This window comes from Prionailurus viverrinus, chromosome C2 (assembly GCF_022837055.1).
Source record: "Prionailurus viverrinus isolate Anna chromosome C2, UM_Priviv_1.0, whole genome shotgun sequence".
In the NCBI taxonomy this organism is placed as follows: Eukaryota; Metazoa; Chordata; class Mammalia; order Carnivora; family Felidae; genus Prionailurus; species Prionailurus viverrinus.
Genome location: NC_062569.1, coordinates 117,155,437 through 117,169,453, shown reverse-complemented (window position 1 = coordinate 117,169,453; position 14,017 = coordinate 117,155,437). Strand labels below are relative to the sequence as shown.

At 34.3% G+C, this 14,017-nt stretch overlaps 1 protein-coding gene across 5 annotated transcripts in view; it reads left to right on the top strand.

The window, feature by feature from the left end:
• ARL13B (ADP ribosylation factor like GTPase 13B) overlaps positions 1-10,147 on the top strand; it is a 69,645-nt gene extending 59,498 nt beyond the window's left edge. For 2 of the 5 annotated variants that reach the window (XM_047876166.1, XM_047876165.1), the window contains one exon: positions 8,210-10,145. In XM_047876166.1, coding sequence (XP_047732122.1) covers positions 8,210-8,286 — 77 coding nt within the window. In that variant the 3' untranslated portion in view covers positions 8,287-10,145. Of the gene's footprint in view, positions 1-2,497; positions 2,576-8,209 lie in introns of all 5 variants that reach the window. The other 3 variants (XM_047876163.1, XM_047876164.1, XM_047876162.1) reach the window with 3 other exon arrangements.
• The last annotated feature ends 3,870 nt before the right edge of the window (positions 10,148-14,017 follow it).

Below are 14,017 nucleotides of genomic sequence, written 5' to 3'. Positions count from 1 at the left end.
CAGTTTTAAAGCAATTTAAGTTAAATATGAGAAATTACAATTATCCTTAGTATTAAAAACAGCATTGTCCTGTATATGCTCAGTGTACTCAGTGATAATGCTTCATAATTGTTTTTTGTCTGCTTCTAATAAGTTGACTCAGCCGCTGAATATTGGAATGAAGTAAAAATCAACACAGTTTGTAAAATCAGAGACTAAATCAGTAAACCAAATGAAGTTCAGCTAAATAGAAAGTTATGAAAGACTTATTGACTCTAGAAAACAGTTTTCTTTGGATGAAATTAACATAAGGTGTAGTTCAGCCAATATATGGCATTAGAAATCCACATTTGGAAAGAGAAAGGGAAGCTGGGTATAGAGAACTGCTTTGTACAACAGGCAGAAGTTCTGATTTCAGACCATCAGGTCAGGCTGTTTCAATAAAATGTTTCTAGAATGCGAAAGTGTAATTATATATAACGTAGCTCATTAAAGTTCTCCATCAAGAATATCCAGTTCCCGGGGCACCTGGGTGGCTCAGTCGGTTGAGCATCTGACTTCGGCTCGGGTCACCATCTCGAGGTTGACGAGTTCGAACCCCGAGTCGGACTCTGTGCTGATGGCTCAGAGCCTGGAGCCTGCCTCGGATTCTGCGTCTCCCTCTCTCTCTGCCCCTCTCCCGCTCATGCTCTGTCTCTCTCCGTCTCAAAAATAAAGAAACATTAAAAAAAAAATAAAAAAAATACCCAGTTCCCTTTTTGATAGCTCTGTTTACCTAATCTAGAACTTGGTTTACTATGGAGATCCATTTACCAGCGGAAAAGAAAAATCAGAAGTTTAGAAAAGCATTATCATGTAACTTGAAATTATATCAAACTGCATAAAATACTTTTATTCAAAGAGTTTTGTAACTGAAATTATGGCTTTGGGTCAGATTGTGAAGTCCCTTACACATATGTTAAGATGTCTGGACTTGCTATAATTTTCCAAGAGACACTATACATTTTTGAACAGGGAAGTAGTGTTACTAGGTGTATTGTTTAGGAAAATAATTTTCTGTCACAATGGAAAGTACAGACTTGATGGTGGCCACACTTGAGGTCAAGATCCCATCTAGGAGGCTGTTGTAACAGTCACAGTGAGAAGTGAGGTATAGAAATTGGAATGAAGAGTAAAAAATGTACGCAGAAAAAAATCTTTTTTTTTTTTTAATGATTATTTATTTGAGAGAGAGAGAAACAGAGAGACAGAGAAAGAATCTGAAGCAAGCTCCAAGCTGTGAGCTGTCAGCACAGAGCCCAACACGGGGCTCAAATCCACAAGCAGTGAGATCATGACCTAAGCCGAATTCTGATGCCTGACTGACTGAGCAACAGGCACCCTGGAAATATCTTAATTATAGTAATTAATATTTGATGAGTGGATGTATGGGCCGAGGGAGAGAGGAATAGAGGATTATTTATTCAAGGGGCTGGAAGGTTGGTGCTGTCTCTAAGACTGAAAATACCTGAGGAAGGAGATATGGTTTGGAGGTGTCTGTAGGCTTATTTATTTGTAAATGTCTTTTGGCCAATCAGTACCAGAAAGATTCAAGAACTCAGGAGAAAAGAAGGGACCCTGGTGGGTGGAGGGTTTGCAGATGGATTTTTTTTTTTTTCAGTTGTTATCACACAGTATGAAATCTTTGCCTGTAATAGATGCTTTGTAATCATTTACTGAATGAATGCAGGAAGGAATGATAGTTTCTTGTTTCTGAGAGAAATTTTATAGAATGAGGAGAAAAGAAGTAATGGTAGCATGCAGGGGGAAGCTAGTTAAGGGCAAGTGGAAAAAGGTCAAAAATGGGTTGAGAAGGTTATTTTGTTTTGTTCATCCTCACTTTCCTGTGTTTGTTTTAAAATTAGAACTCATGGGAAAGAATTGTAATAAATCAGTTAAGTTTAAGACCACCATATTCCAATAATTTAGTTAATTTTCAGTATGTATCAATAAATGTAGCTTCCCAGAGCAGAGAAGAAAACACTGTAACTTCACAAGTTTTAAAATATTTTTATTGTTTTTTTCCCATAAGTTAGAAATTTTTTTTAATCTTTATTTATTTTTGACAGAGAGAGCGAGTGAGCGCACATGCATAAGCGGGGGAGGGGCAGAGAGAGAGAAAGGGAGACTCAGAATCTGAAGCAGGTTCCAGGCTCTGAGCTGTCAGCACAGAGCCCGACACGGGGCTTTGGCTCTAATCCATGAACTGTGAGATCATGACCTGAGCTGAAGTCAGACACTCAACCGACTGAGCCACCCAGGTGCCCCTTTCCCATAAATTTTAAATCTAAGTATACATAACCTGGGTTAAAAAAAAAAAAAAAAAAAAAAGTACAATCAACTGCTTTCATTAATAGGGAAGAAAACAGGTATAATTAAAAATTGTAATAAAAATAATTTTTTAAGGTTTATCATAAGATCTTCATCTGAGATGCTGATAGCTGCAAATTTTAAAATTGCATTCTCTTCTTTTCTCTAGCTTGGTACACATTTCTTTGCACTTGGTTAATGGCAAGTAAACAACAGATACATGATGAACTAGAGTAGTAATTAAAAGGTAACTACTATTGGCTTAGCACTTAAAACTTACTCGGTTGGAAAACAATTTTTTATAGTTATATTGGGAATTTTTAAGGCAAATTCTTACTTGTTCTTTGATAATAGACATTTACCTTGATAGCAATTTCATTTTACTTTTCTAATGTCTATAATGCTTGCTCAGTGTAATAGTTAAGACATGCATTGAGAAAAGAAACTTAGAGAATGTGTATTTATTATGTAAACACTCTCAATCCATACTTCATTAACATGTATCATACATTATGGGAAATATATCAAGGATTCTGTTAGCTAAAAATACCAAATGCACTAAAGAATATTTCATATCTTAAAATGTGAATGAAGATAAAATTTTGTATGTAGTTTTACTACTCTTCAATTTCATGTTTAAAAAGTTTGAAGCTCTTTATAAAAATGTGTGTTAGCAATTAAGTTGGTCCTATCAGTTGGGCACTAACATCAACATATAGTCCCTACATTTAAGGCAATAAGAAACCTACTTTGTATGAATGATTTTATTTCCTGGCAAAGAAATAATACAAAATAAATTGTAAAAATAAAATAATTTCTTGGGAGGGAAAAAGATATTTCTTGCCATGTGTATGTGATTTTTCTTTGTAGGAGGGTACTTTTTTTTTAATGTTTATTTTTTGAGAGAGCATGAGTGGGGGAGGGATAGAGAGGGGGGGGACATAGGAGCTGAAGTGAACTCTGCACTGACAGGCTGACAGCAGTGAGCCCAATATGGAGCTCGAATTCATGAATTGTAAGATCATGACCGGAGCCGAAGTCGGATGTTCAACAGACTGAGCCACCCAGCAACCCCTGGAGTTTTGGTTGTTTAATAAACTTAAATATACCATATTAGAAACTATATTCACTCTGGTTTAATTGTGAGTTCTGTTAACATATTAAAATTCTCATTAATTTTGAAAATAAGAAATAAGAAAAGTCATACTTGAAATTTATAAAAAATAATTGTTTTAATTTTAATAATAACAATGATATAGCAATAATATTAATGGTATGCTCTGTGTTCCTGGCATGTTGCTAAGCACTTCAGGTACCATTATCTCATTTTCATTCTCCTAAAAGCCTTGTAAGATGGGCAGTGATATCCCCATTTTTTGCACAGGGAACCTATACCCCAATGTCACATAGCTACCAAGTAACAATATTAGGATTTGAACTTAGGTGTGTCCAGCTTTCAAATCCATACCTTTCTTAATTCATTATGTTATACTATTACATTAAGATTTATTAGGGTATCCTTGCAGCTTACTAGTTGTTTTGAATTTGTAGTTGCTTGAAAAGCCATTTTCTGCTGACACATTTTTTTTTTTAACATTTTTATTTTATTTTTTTAAATTTTTTTTTCAACGTTTATTTATTTTTGGGACAGAGAGAGACAGAGCATGAACGGGCGAGGGGCAGAGAGAGAGGGAGACACAGAATCGGAAGCAGGCTCCAGGCTCTGAGCCATCAGCCCAGAGCCCGACGCGGGTCTCGAAGTCACGGACCGCGAGATCGTGACCTGGCTGAAGTCGGACGCTTAACCGACTTCGCCACCCAGGCGCCCCTCTGCTGACACATTTTTATATTTAAAGTGGTTTTCTTGTAGATAGCCTATAGTTGGATCGTACTTTTTGATTCTCTCTGACTGTCTGCCTTTTAATTGGTGAATTGGGACCATCCAGCATTCAAAGTGATTATTGGTATAGTTGGATTAATATCTATTATATCCATTACTGTTTTCTATGTGTTGCCCTCATTCTTTGTTCCTATTTTTGTCTTTCACTCTTTTTCAGCCTTTTGTGGTTTTATTCATTTATTTAGTTATTTGAAATGTTTATTTTGAGAGAGAGAGTCCATGTGCACAAGTGGGGACAGGCAGAGAGAAAGGGAGAATCCCAAGCAGGCACTGCGTTGATAGCCCTGACACAGGGCTCAGTCTCATTAACCATGAGATCATGATCTGAGCCAAAATCAAGAGTAGGATGCTTAACCGACTGAGCTGCCCAGGCGTCCCTGCATATTTTGGTTTTAATTGAGCATTTTATGTGATTCCATTTTCTCTCCTTAGCACATCAGGTATACTAATTTTTTTTTTTTTTTTTTTTTTTTACTGTTTTTACTGGCTTCTCTAGAGTTTGCATTTACATTTACAACCAATCCAAGTCCACTTTCAAATAATACTATATGATTTAATGGGTACTTGAAGTACCTACAGTAATCAAATAATCTTAATTCCTTTCTCCTGTTCTTTGTGCCTTGATGTCATTCATTTGACTTATATATATAAGCATGCATAAGTGTATATATGTATGTATACATACATTCATAAGATAAATATGTTTATATACATAAATACATTGAACAAACTTTTATAGATCATTTAAGAATAAGAGAAATGTGTTTTCATTTTACTTTTACTTATTTCTTCAATGCTTTTTCTTTATGTAGATCTGAGTTTCTAACCTATGTTATTTTCCTTCTTTCTAAGGAACTAATTTTTGCATTTCTTGCAAGGCAAGTCTACTCGCAATAAATTCCCTCAATTTTTGTTTGAGAAAGTCTTTATTTTTCCTTTACTTTTTAAGGGCAGTTTTGCAGGGTACAGAATTCTAGGTGGGTGTGTTTTTTTTTCCTCTAAATATTTTAAATATTTCACTTTACTTTCTTCTTGCTTGCACGGTGTTTTAGGAAAAGTTGGATGTAATTCTTATCTTGGATCCTTTGTTGGAAAGGTGTTTTTTTTTTTTTTCCTGGCTTCTTTCAGGATTTTTAATTTTCTTTTATTTTCTTTAATTTGAAAATGATGTGCTTATATGTGGTTCATTTGGCATATATCCTGCTCAGTGTTCTCTGGATTCCTGGATCTGTGCTCTGATGTCTGACATTAATTTGGGAAAAGGCTTAGTCATTGTTGCTTCAAATATTGCTTCTGTTCTTTTTTCTTTCTTCTTCTGATATTCCCATTATAAATAAGGTATGCCTTTTGTACTTGTCCCACAGTTCTTGGATGTTCTCTTGTTTTGTTTTGTTTTTCTAGTCTTTTTTCTCTTTGCTTTTCATTTTTTGAGGATTTTACTGATTTATCCTCAAGCTCAGAAGTTCTTGCCTCAGTTGCATCCAGTCTACCTAATAAGCCTATCACAAGCATCCTTCATTTCTGTAACAGTGGGGGTTTTTTTTGGTTCTTTTTTAGGATTTCTATCTGTCTGCTTACATTGCCATCTGTTCCACATGCTACTTATCCATGAAAGCCCTTAGTCTATTAATCATAGTTGTTTTAAATTCCTGGCCTGATAATTCCAACATTCCTGCCATGTCTTTTGCTGATGTTTGATCTAGCTCTTCAAATTCTGGGTGTTTTGCCTTTTTGAATGCCTTGTATTATTTTATTATTATTATTATTATTATTATTATTATTATTATTATTATTTTGATAGCCTGACATGATGTCCCAGGTGAAAAGAACTGTTACAAATCGGCATTTATTAATATGGTGGTGATGTGTGGTGGAAGGAGAAGTGTTCTATATGTCTATGATTAGATCTTAGTCTTTTAGTGAGCCTGTGCCTCTGGACTATGAACTTCACAAAAGTTTCTGTTTTTTTTTTTTTCTGCTGAAAAGGAATGCACAGAATGGATAGAGCCAGCTGGAATTGGTGATTTCCTTCCTGAGATCAGTTAGGGTTTGATAATACCCCACTAGGTTAGGTTCTGGTTAACTAGTTTCTCCTGACAGCAGGTCTTGTGCCCCAGAACAGAGTGCCATGGGGTATTTCTAAATGGTTTCTTTTCCTCTCTCTTGCCAGAAGCAGGAGGGGACTTTTCTCCCGTATTTATTGTGGGAATTTGTTCAAGTTCCTAGAGATAAATCTCACAGTATTGTGGGGATCCTCTTATGACTTAGTCCCCCTGGAGTCTTTTATTCTCAGACTTTTGTGTACTAAGCCTCCAGCAATTCATCACTACAGATTGGGTTTTCTTACCGGGCACTGGTTTCCTCCACAGATTCTATTCATGAATGTCTGCTCTGGTAAACTGAGACTCCCTATATTTGTCAGTTTGTCTTTGGTATTGGGGCAGTGGTTTGTCTTATGACTTACCCCCCCTTAAGGATCTGAGACAAATTGTTGTGGTTTTTTTTAGTCTGTTCAGCTTTTTTTACTTCTTGTAGCATGCAGTGGTGACTTCCAATCTCCTTAAATGCTGTTATGACTTTGTTAAATTGACATTTGTTAAGTAGGACCCCTGGGTGCTAGATGGTAAACCTTGGTTCAAAAAGACCACAAGAGAAATCAAAGTGGGAGAAATTTATTATTCAAAGGTTCTGGAGGAAGTATATGGCATACCTTGAGGGTTCCACAGGGGGAGATCAAGGCAGGGTACAAGCAGAGAGACCTGTAGGAACTGGGGCACATGCTAAGGCCAGTTTCGTGAATTCAAAACAAAGAGTGTAGAAGCTCCACCATAGTAGTCTTACTTCACGGAAGGCCCTGGAAGGTGAGGGAGACTGTTGGTCACAAAGGGCATTGGGGAAGTCATATCAGGCACTTACATTTACTTGTGACCTTGCAGGCTCTTATCTAGGGCATGTGCTTGTTTGCATGAGGGGCTAGTTAGCCAAACTCTCCACATATGTGAAACTGGAAACAGACCTGTAATACATTTTTAATATATTTATTTCAAGTGATCCTAAAAATCTTTGCTTCTATAATAATTTTAAGGTAATAGGCTAGGAAAGAATTAGTTCCTGAAGGTTTACATATTCTTAAATTTTTAAAAATGTTTTATTTATTTTTGAGAGAGAGGGAAAGAGAGAGAGTGTGAGTGGGGAGGGGCAGAGAGAGAGAGAGAGAGAGACACAGAATCCAGAACAGGCTCCAGGCTCTGAGCTGTCAGCACAGAGCCCGATTCAGGGCTTGAATTCATGAACCCTGAGATCATGACCTGAGCTGAAGTCAGATGCTCAACCAACTGAGCCACCCAGATGCTCCTGAAGGTGTACATATTCTCTTAAATTTAAGCCAGTTTATAATAATTAAGGGACAGGAACTTATTAAGAAATATAAAATAAGACTTTCTTTGTATCAGATATGTCTTAAATCACTAATAGTAAATCATCATTGTAAAAGATTATGACTTACCAGAAAACTAAGATAATTAACTCTTTTCCCAAAATACCTAGAAGTAATAGCCATTGGATGAGAACATGGATTATACACATACTGACTTACCAGGGCCTTGGCAACAGTTTCCATCGATTTTGAATATTTTTTATTTGTTTGTTCTAATGCAAATGAATGTGTGATTGGAAATAACAATTATATATATATGTATATATATATATATATATATATTATATATAGCTTTTTATTAAATCAAATGGAAATTAATTTATGATCTAGAGTTAGGAATTTATCCTACTGGTTGTGTTTTGAATCTATTCAAGTTTTCTGGAATTTTGACTTTTTTTTTTTTTCTATTCTCCTCACCTGTTGTTTCTCCTGCCAAGTCAGAGTGCTCTACTCTTTTAAAGTGTTGGTTGGTAAATAATGAATTGTACCAAAAATTTTGATTTACCACATTTGTTTTATATTTTTGGTATCCCTTCTTTTCTTAGATTTCTATGGGAAGCCACTGCCTCCCCTGTCTGCGCGACAGAGGCCTAACAGTGATGCTCATGATGTGGTTTCATAACCGAGTCATGTGATGAGCTTTTTAAAGATCTGCAAGATCAACTAGAAGACCTTCCTTCTCAAAGAAGAAAAACCCTAAGCATTGATGACTGGGGCAAGATAACCATAGTGATTTCAGTGAGATAAATAGCCAAAGACCTGGCTGATATGACAATTATCCATGTTATTCATGGTTTTAAAAAAAGGAAGGAAAATGACCAATAGATGGCATGAGCATTTGAATCAAGTTAGCAGGAGTTACTGTTGACTCTGGTTTTTACAGTCCTGCTCATGGGCATATTCCTGAAGGAAAACCTCTTCAGAAAAAGAGCCAATGGACTCTGCACACTTTCTTTACCGTATGTTTAATAGTCTTTATTATTGTATCCTAAACATTTTTTGTAAGATACATGTGCATGGAAGGGGAACTCTTGGGAATTTATAACCTAAGTTTTTAACTTTTTATATTTTTCTAAAACTTACAAGAATTTTAATTATTATGATATCGCCTGTGCACTTTTCTATAGATGCTTTGTTTAAATTGTGTCTGGAAATGGAGTTGATTTACTTGACAAACATGAACTACACAAACAGGACATATTTATATGGTTTAAGGTATATTTCATAATAGTATTGTTCTTGAAGTGTACATTCTAATTTTACCTAATTTTAAAGTAATGCCTTTTAAAAATAGCTTCTTAGATCTTTACTCTACCAAATTATATTATTTGAAAACACTACCCAAGGAGAGTTCAATTTTTTTGTCATTTGCTTTTTTTTTTTTTTTTTTTTGGTGATGATCACAATAAATCAAGGAGACTTGAAATACTTTTTTGACCTATATGCTTTTTAAATGAATAAAAATGTTATGTGAGATATTACTAAAATTTCTAATGAACACCTCTTTTATAAGATAGACCTTTTCAGATCAGGATGCTCCTTGTCACCCCCTCATTCTATCAGAAGCTTCAATGACTCTTTTAGGTTATTCTAATTGTTTTGTGCCTTGGAAATAAAGGCAGAAAGACTGAAAAAGCCACTGTAAGTACAGAGACTTGTGTTTTATAACCAGGAAATGCTTGGGAACTAATCAATAGGAATAAAAATGTTGGCTTAAAATTACTAAATAATTCCAAAATAATTTCCCAATTTAAAATAATAGCACTTTTCTTGCAGTAAAGAATGGCATCTGTAGAATTCTCTACTTGTCTGGCATTTAGACAAACTTTTAGAAATATAAATAGAAATAGAAATCTATTTTGAGTAATAGATTCATAATGTTGCATTTAATTGAAAGTGTACGTTTATATCAAGGTGAAAATGCAATATGAAAATACAATATGAATCCTTATCACCTTGTTAAAATTGGTAAGTTGGGTAACTTGTACTGGCAACAGACATATACTAGTATCTAACAATAACAAGATTAAGTAGGTCTAAGGCAGTTTAATATGGTTATTTACTTTAAAAGTTTAACTTTGGAGCATCACATTTTAGTCATATTTTATAACAACCTAAATTTGATAAATGGCTGAAATGTAAGGAAAAGCAACACAAGAAGGCAGAATGTAAATTTTGAATTGGATTTTAGAGAAAAACTTGTTTGTACATCTTTTTGGCTCCTTTTTGTAACATTTACATTTAGTCATTTTTTTAAAAAAACTGAACTTTTACTTTTGCCATCTTTTAAATTTTCATCTAGTTTGAGAATAAATAAAGGTTAAATTTTTTTGTTTCCTACCAGTGATTACTGTAGTGTACAGTAATTATTGAGTTCATTTATTAGGAATGAATAAAAATGATTTTGAAATTAAATATATGATAAAGTGAAATAAATGTTTTATATCTCTCTCTCAAAAAAGTAATTTGTATTCTTAAAGCATTCTAAAAATATTTTAAAAGAAGTTTTGTAAATCCAGGTTGCTTTTAACAAGTAAATGCCTATTTTGTTATATGCTGTATTTTTGTTCATAATCATCATGAATTATGACATTTTCACACAATAAAAATAATTTATATCAGTATCCTGCTTTGCTTTTCATTTGATAAATTTAAATGATTTCTTTTTGGTAATAAAATAGAAAAGGATTTTTCGAATATGACTTTTGGAAGAAATTTTAAGTCAATAGATTAAAATAATGATATTTATATGGAACCTTTTTTCTGCACACAAGTTTTTATGTTTGTAGAAAAGAATATTGTCATTTTAAAGGCAGTTAAAAATAACATCATATCACTTTATGATTCTAGATGATCCAATGTCTGTATTTTGTTAAAGCTGCTACTGATCCAAAGATAATATTTTTACTTATTTCAAAAATAATTACTTATTGCATAATTCTTTATGCAAAGGCATACATAACATATATCCAATATCATAAGTGATTCTAACTATGACACTATGATAGCAGCACTAGAAAAAAATGTTCCAAAACATTAATAATGAATTTTTTTAGAGTTATTGGTTGTGTGTTTTCCTCAATTTTTCAGACTAATTTTTAAAATTTTGCTTACTTTTATCATGGGAGAATCAAACTTACAATTTTGTAAAAATTAAGTGCCATGTTTTCTGCAAGCTTAAAATTAAATGGTCTTTTAAGTGTCAAATGAAAGACTTAATATATAAAATTTATTTTGAATAGCCCAGAAACATTATAGAATGTGCCATTATATTTGCAGCTGATCTCTTACTAAGTATTCTTTTACTAGGACAATATTTTATTTTATTTTATTTGATACTTAGTTCTATGTGCTGTGCCTTTCATATTATTCAATTTCTCCTGTTCTGCACTTATCTAATACTTCTAGTTGTCACAAGCTTATCAAAAATGAAACTGCTTATACAAATAAAGCTGTCGCTTATAAACTTTATTATCCTTGGCTTTAAATACTTAAGTTTTCTCTATGTGGAGTAGACTTTGCAGGTGAGATTCTGCTAATACTATTTATCAAGAAAATATTCCATCTGATCCAAAAAACAGATTCAGATATTTCAAGACTTACTTTAAAGTATGATTATAAATTATCAAAATAACAATAATGCATTGGCTTTGTGGACACACTAATGGAAGCCTTTTGCAGGGGGAGAGGGGAGATAGGAAATCAGAAATGAATTGCCTTTATTTTTACTTAATTTTTTAAATGTTTATTTTTGAGAGAGAGAGTGCATGTGCACACGAGGGAGAGGCAGAGAGGGAGGGAGAATCCCAAGCAGGCTCCTTGCTGTCAGCTCAGAGCTAGAGGATGAGAGACTTGATCTCAGAACCACCGTGAGATCAGGACCTGATCCAAAATCAAGAGTTGGTCACTCAACCATGTAAACCACCCAGGTGGCCCAGAAATGAATTTCCTTTCATGAAGGAAAGCTGTTTATAATTGAAGGAAAAATAGGAATATAATTATTTGCTTGTTTAGAGCCTGAGTTGTAAATTCTTTCTGTGTGCTGATGAGGAAACAGAATTTATGATCTAGGTAAGTGAGTAAGTGGTCTCCATATTTTTATGACACCTCTTTTCCAGTAAATATTTAAGTTATTGTATTTGGTAGATCTGCCATAACATGTATCGAAGCCTTGGTGGATCAAACAACAGAATTTTCTCACAGTTCTGAAGTCTGAAAGTCCAAGATCAGTCTGGAACCTTGTTGGCAGGATTGGTTTCTTCTGAAACTTAACTCCTTGGCTTATAGATGGCCTCCTTTTCCCTGTTTCTTTACATGGTCTCTATACTGTGTTTATTCTTAGCATCTCAGCCTGTTTAAATTTCCTCTTTTATAAAGATACCAGTCAGATTATATTAGGACCCACCCTAAAGGACTCTTTTAACTTACTCACCTCTGTGAAGAGTATTTCTAAATAGTCACATTCTGAGGTACTGGGGCTTAGGGCTTCAACATATGAATTTTGAAGGGATAAGTTTCAGCTCCTAACAGTTATATACATGTTTGGCTGTACTTTGTACATGTACCTCTCCCTAATTTTTTTTAAGTTTTTATAAAGTTAAATAAAAATACAAGTTATATTTACTTCCCAGTCCCAGTGGATTGTTTGTACATACCACTTTGGGGACCAAAATAATAAAATGAGAGTCTCTGCTAATTAGCTACTCTCCTGAGGTGAAATTTCAAGATTGCCTCTAACTATGCTTTGTTCTCTTGCTTTGATTGTGAATTTCTCTGTTTTGTTTTTCTGCCATTCATTGTAAGGAGCTAATGGTCTTTTGGTATTAGATTGTTTTACTGCAAAGCCTGTCTTTACCTTTTTGACACACAAACCTCTCTACAAACATGAGGGTTTTGAGAAATGTTTTATGTAAATATGAAAATTCATAAAACATACAGAAGCCTATAAAGTATACCTATTCTGAAACACTTTTTAAAAATCTTTATTTGTTTTTGAGAGAGAGACACAGAGAGACAGAGCCTGAGCGGGGAGGGCAGACAGAGTGAGACACAGAATCCAAAGCAGGCTCCAGGCTCTGAGCTCCATGTGGGGCTCGAAGTCAGGAGCTGTGAGATCATGACCTGAGCCGAAATCAGCCGCTCAATCGACTGGACCACCCAGATGCCCACTGAAACACTTCTTATATCAAATGGCTTTGTGATAAAATTGCTTAGATATGTAAAAATTCCTTTCCTGCCCAGTGTAGGTCCTTATTAAGTTGCTTTATTCTTTAGTAATAATAATAAAATATATAATTGCTGGTATTTGTGTCAGCTCAATTTGTTATATCTGCAGTGATTTAAAACAAGTCTGCTAACAGTTTCTATTTTTAAAATTCAGTGTGGAACTTTGTTTATTCTTCAGTAGCTATTTGGTGTGAGATAGGGGGAGTCCACTAACATTCTCATGATACATTAATGTTGATTCTAGATAGAGTAATGGGTTAAATATTAAATATCAAACTGTAAAGAAAAAAAAGAGGAAGAAACAAATAATAGCTTGCCTCTGTGAGAAGAAATTTCCAAGCCAAAAAGCAATGGAATCAACTACAAAATCAATTGCATAAAACTTTAAAGTATTTTCACATTTAAAGTCAAAGGATTGTAAGAAAAAATGGGAAAGTACTTGAAAATGTGATATGGTTAACACTCTAAATAAAAATAGCACTCAGGCATCTATAGGTAAGTGGACATGAGGTGATATTTACAAAAGAAATATAATAACTAATGAGATTTGAAAACCTCAAATTAAGGACATAATAAAAAAATTTATAAGGCTATCAGACATGCAAAGAAACATGAACAAAACTGTTGATCCATAGTAAGGGGGTAGCTTGTGTAGTAACCTCCATACCTTGGAATACTGTGCAACTTTTAGAAATGATGTATATGAAGAATTTTAACATAAGAAAATGCTTATAAAAACAGAGGATACATTATACATATTGTTTGATAAACCTTGAAAATGCAGGGGCGCCTGGGTGGCTCAGCCGGTTAAGCATCCGACTTTGGCTCATGTCATGATCTCGCGGTTTGTGAGTTGCAGCCCCGTGTTGGGCTCTGCTGACAGCTCAGAGCCTGGAGCCTGCTTTGGATTCTGTGTCTCCCTCTCTCTCTGCCCCTCCCCTGCTCATGCTCTGTCTCTCTCTGTCTCAAAAATAAAAAACGTTAAAAAAATTTTTTTAAATGCATAAAATTAGAGGAATACACCAATATAACAATAGTGATGATCTCTAATGGCATCATGCCCATTTTTCATTCTCATAGGCTTTTGTTTTTACATTTTCTTCAGTAATCATTAACTTACTTAATAT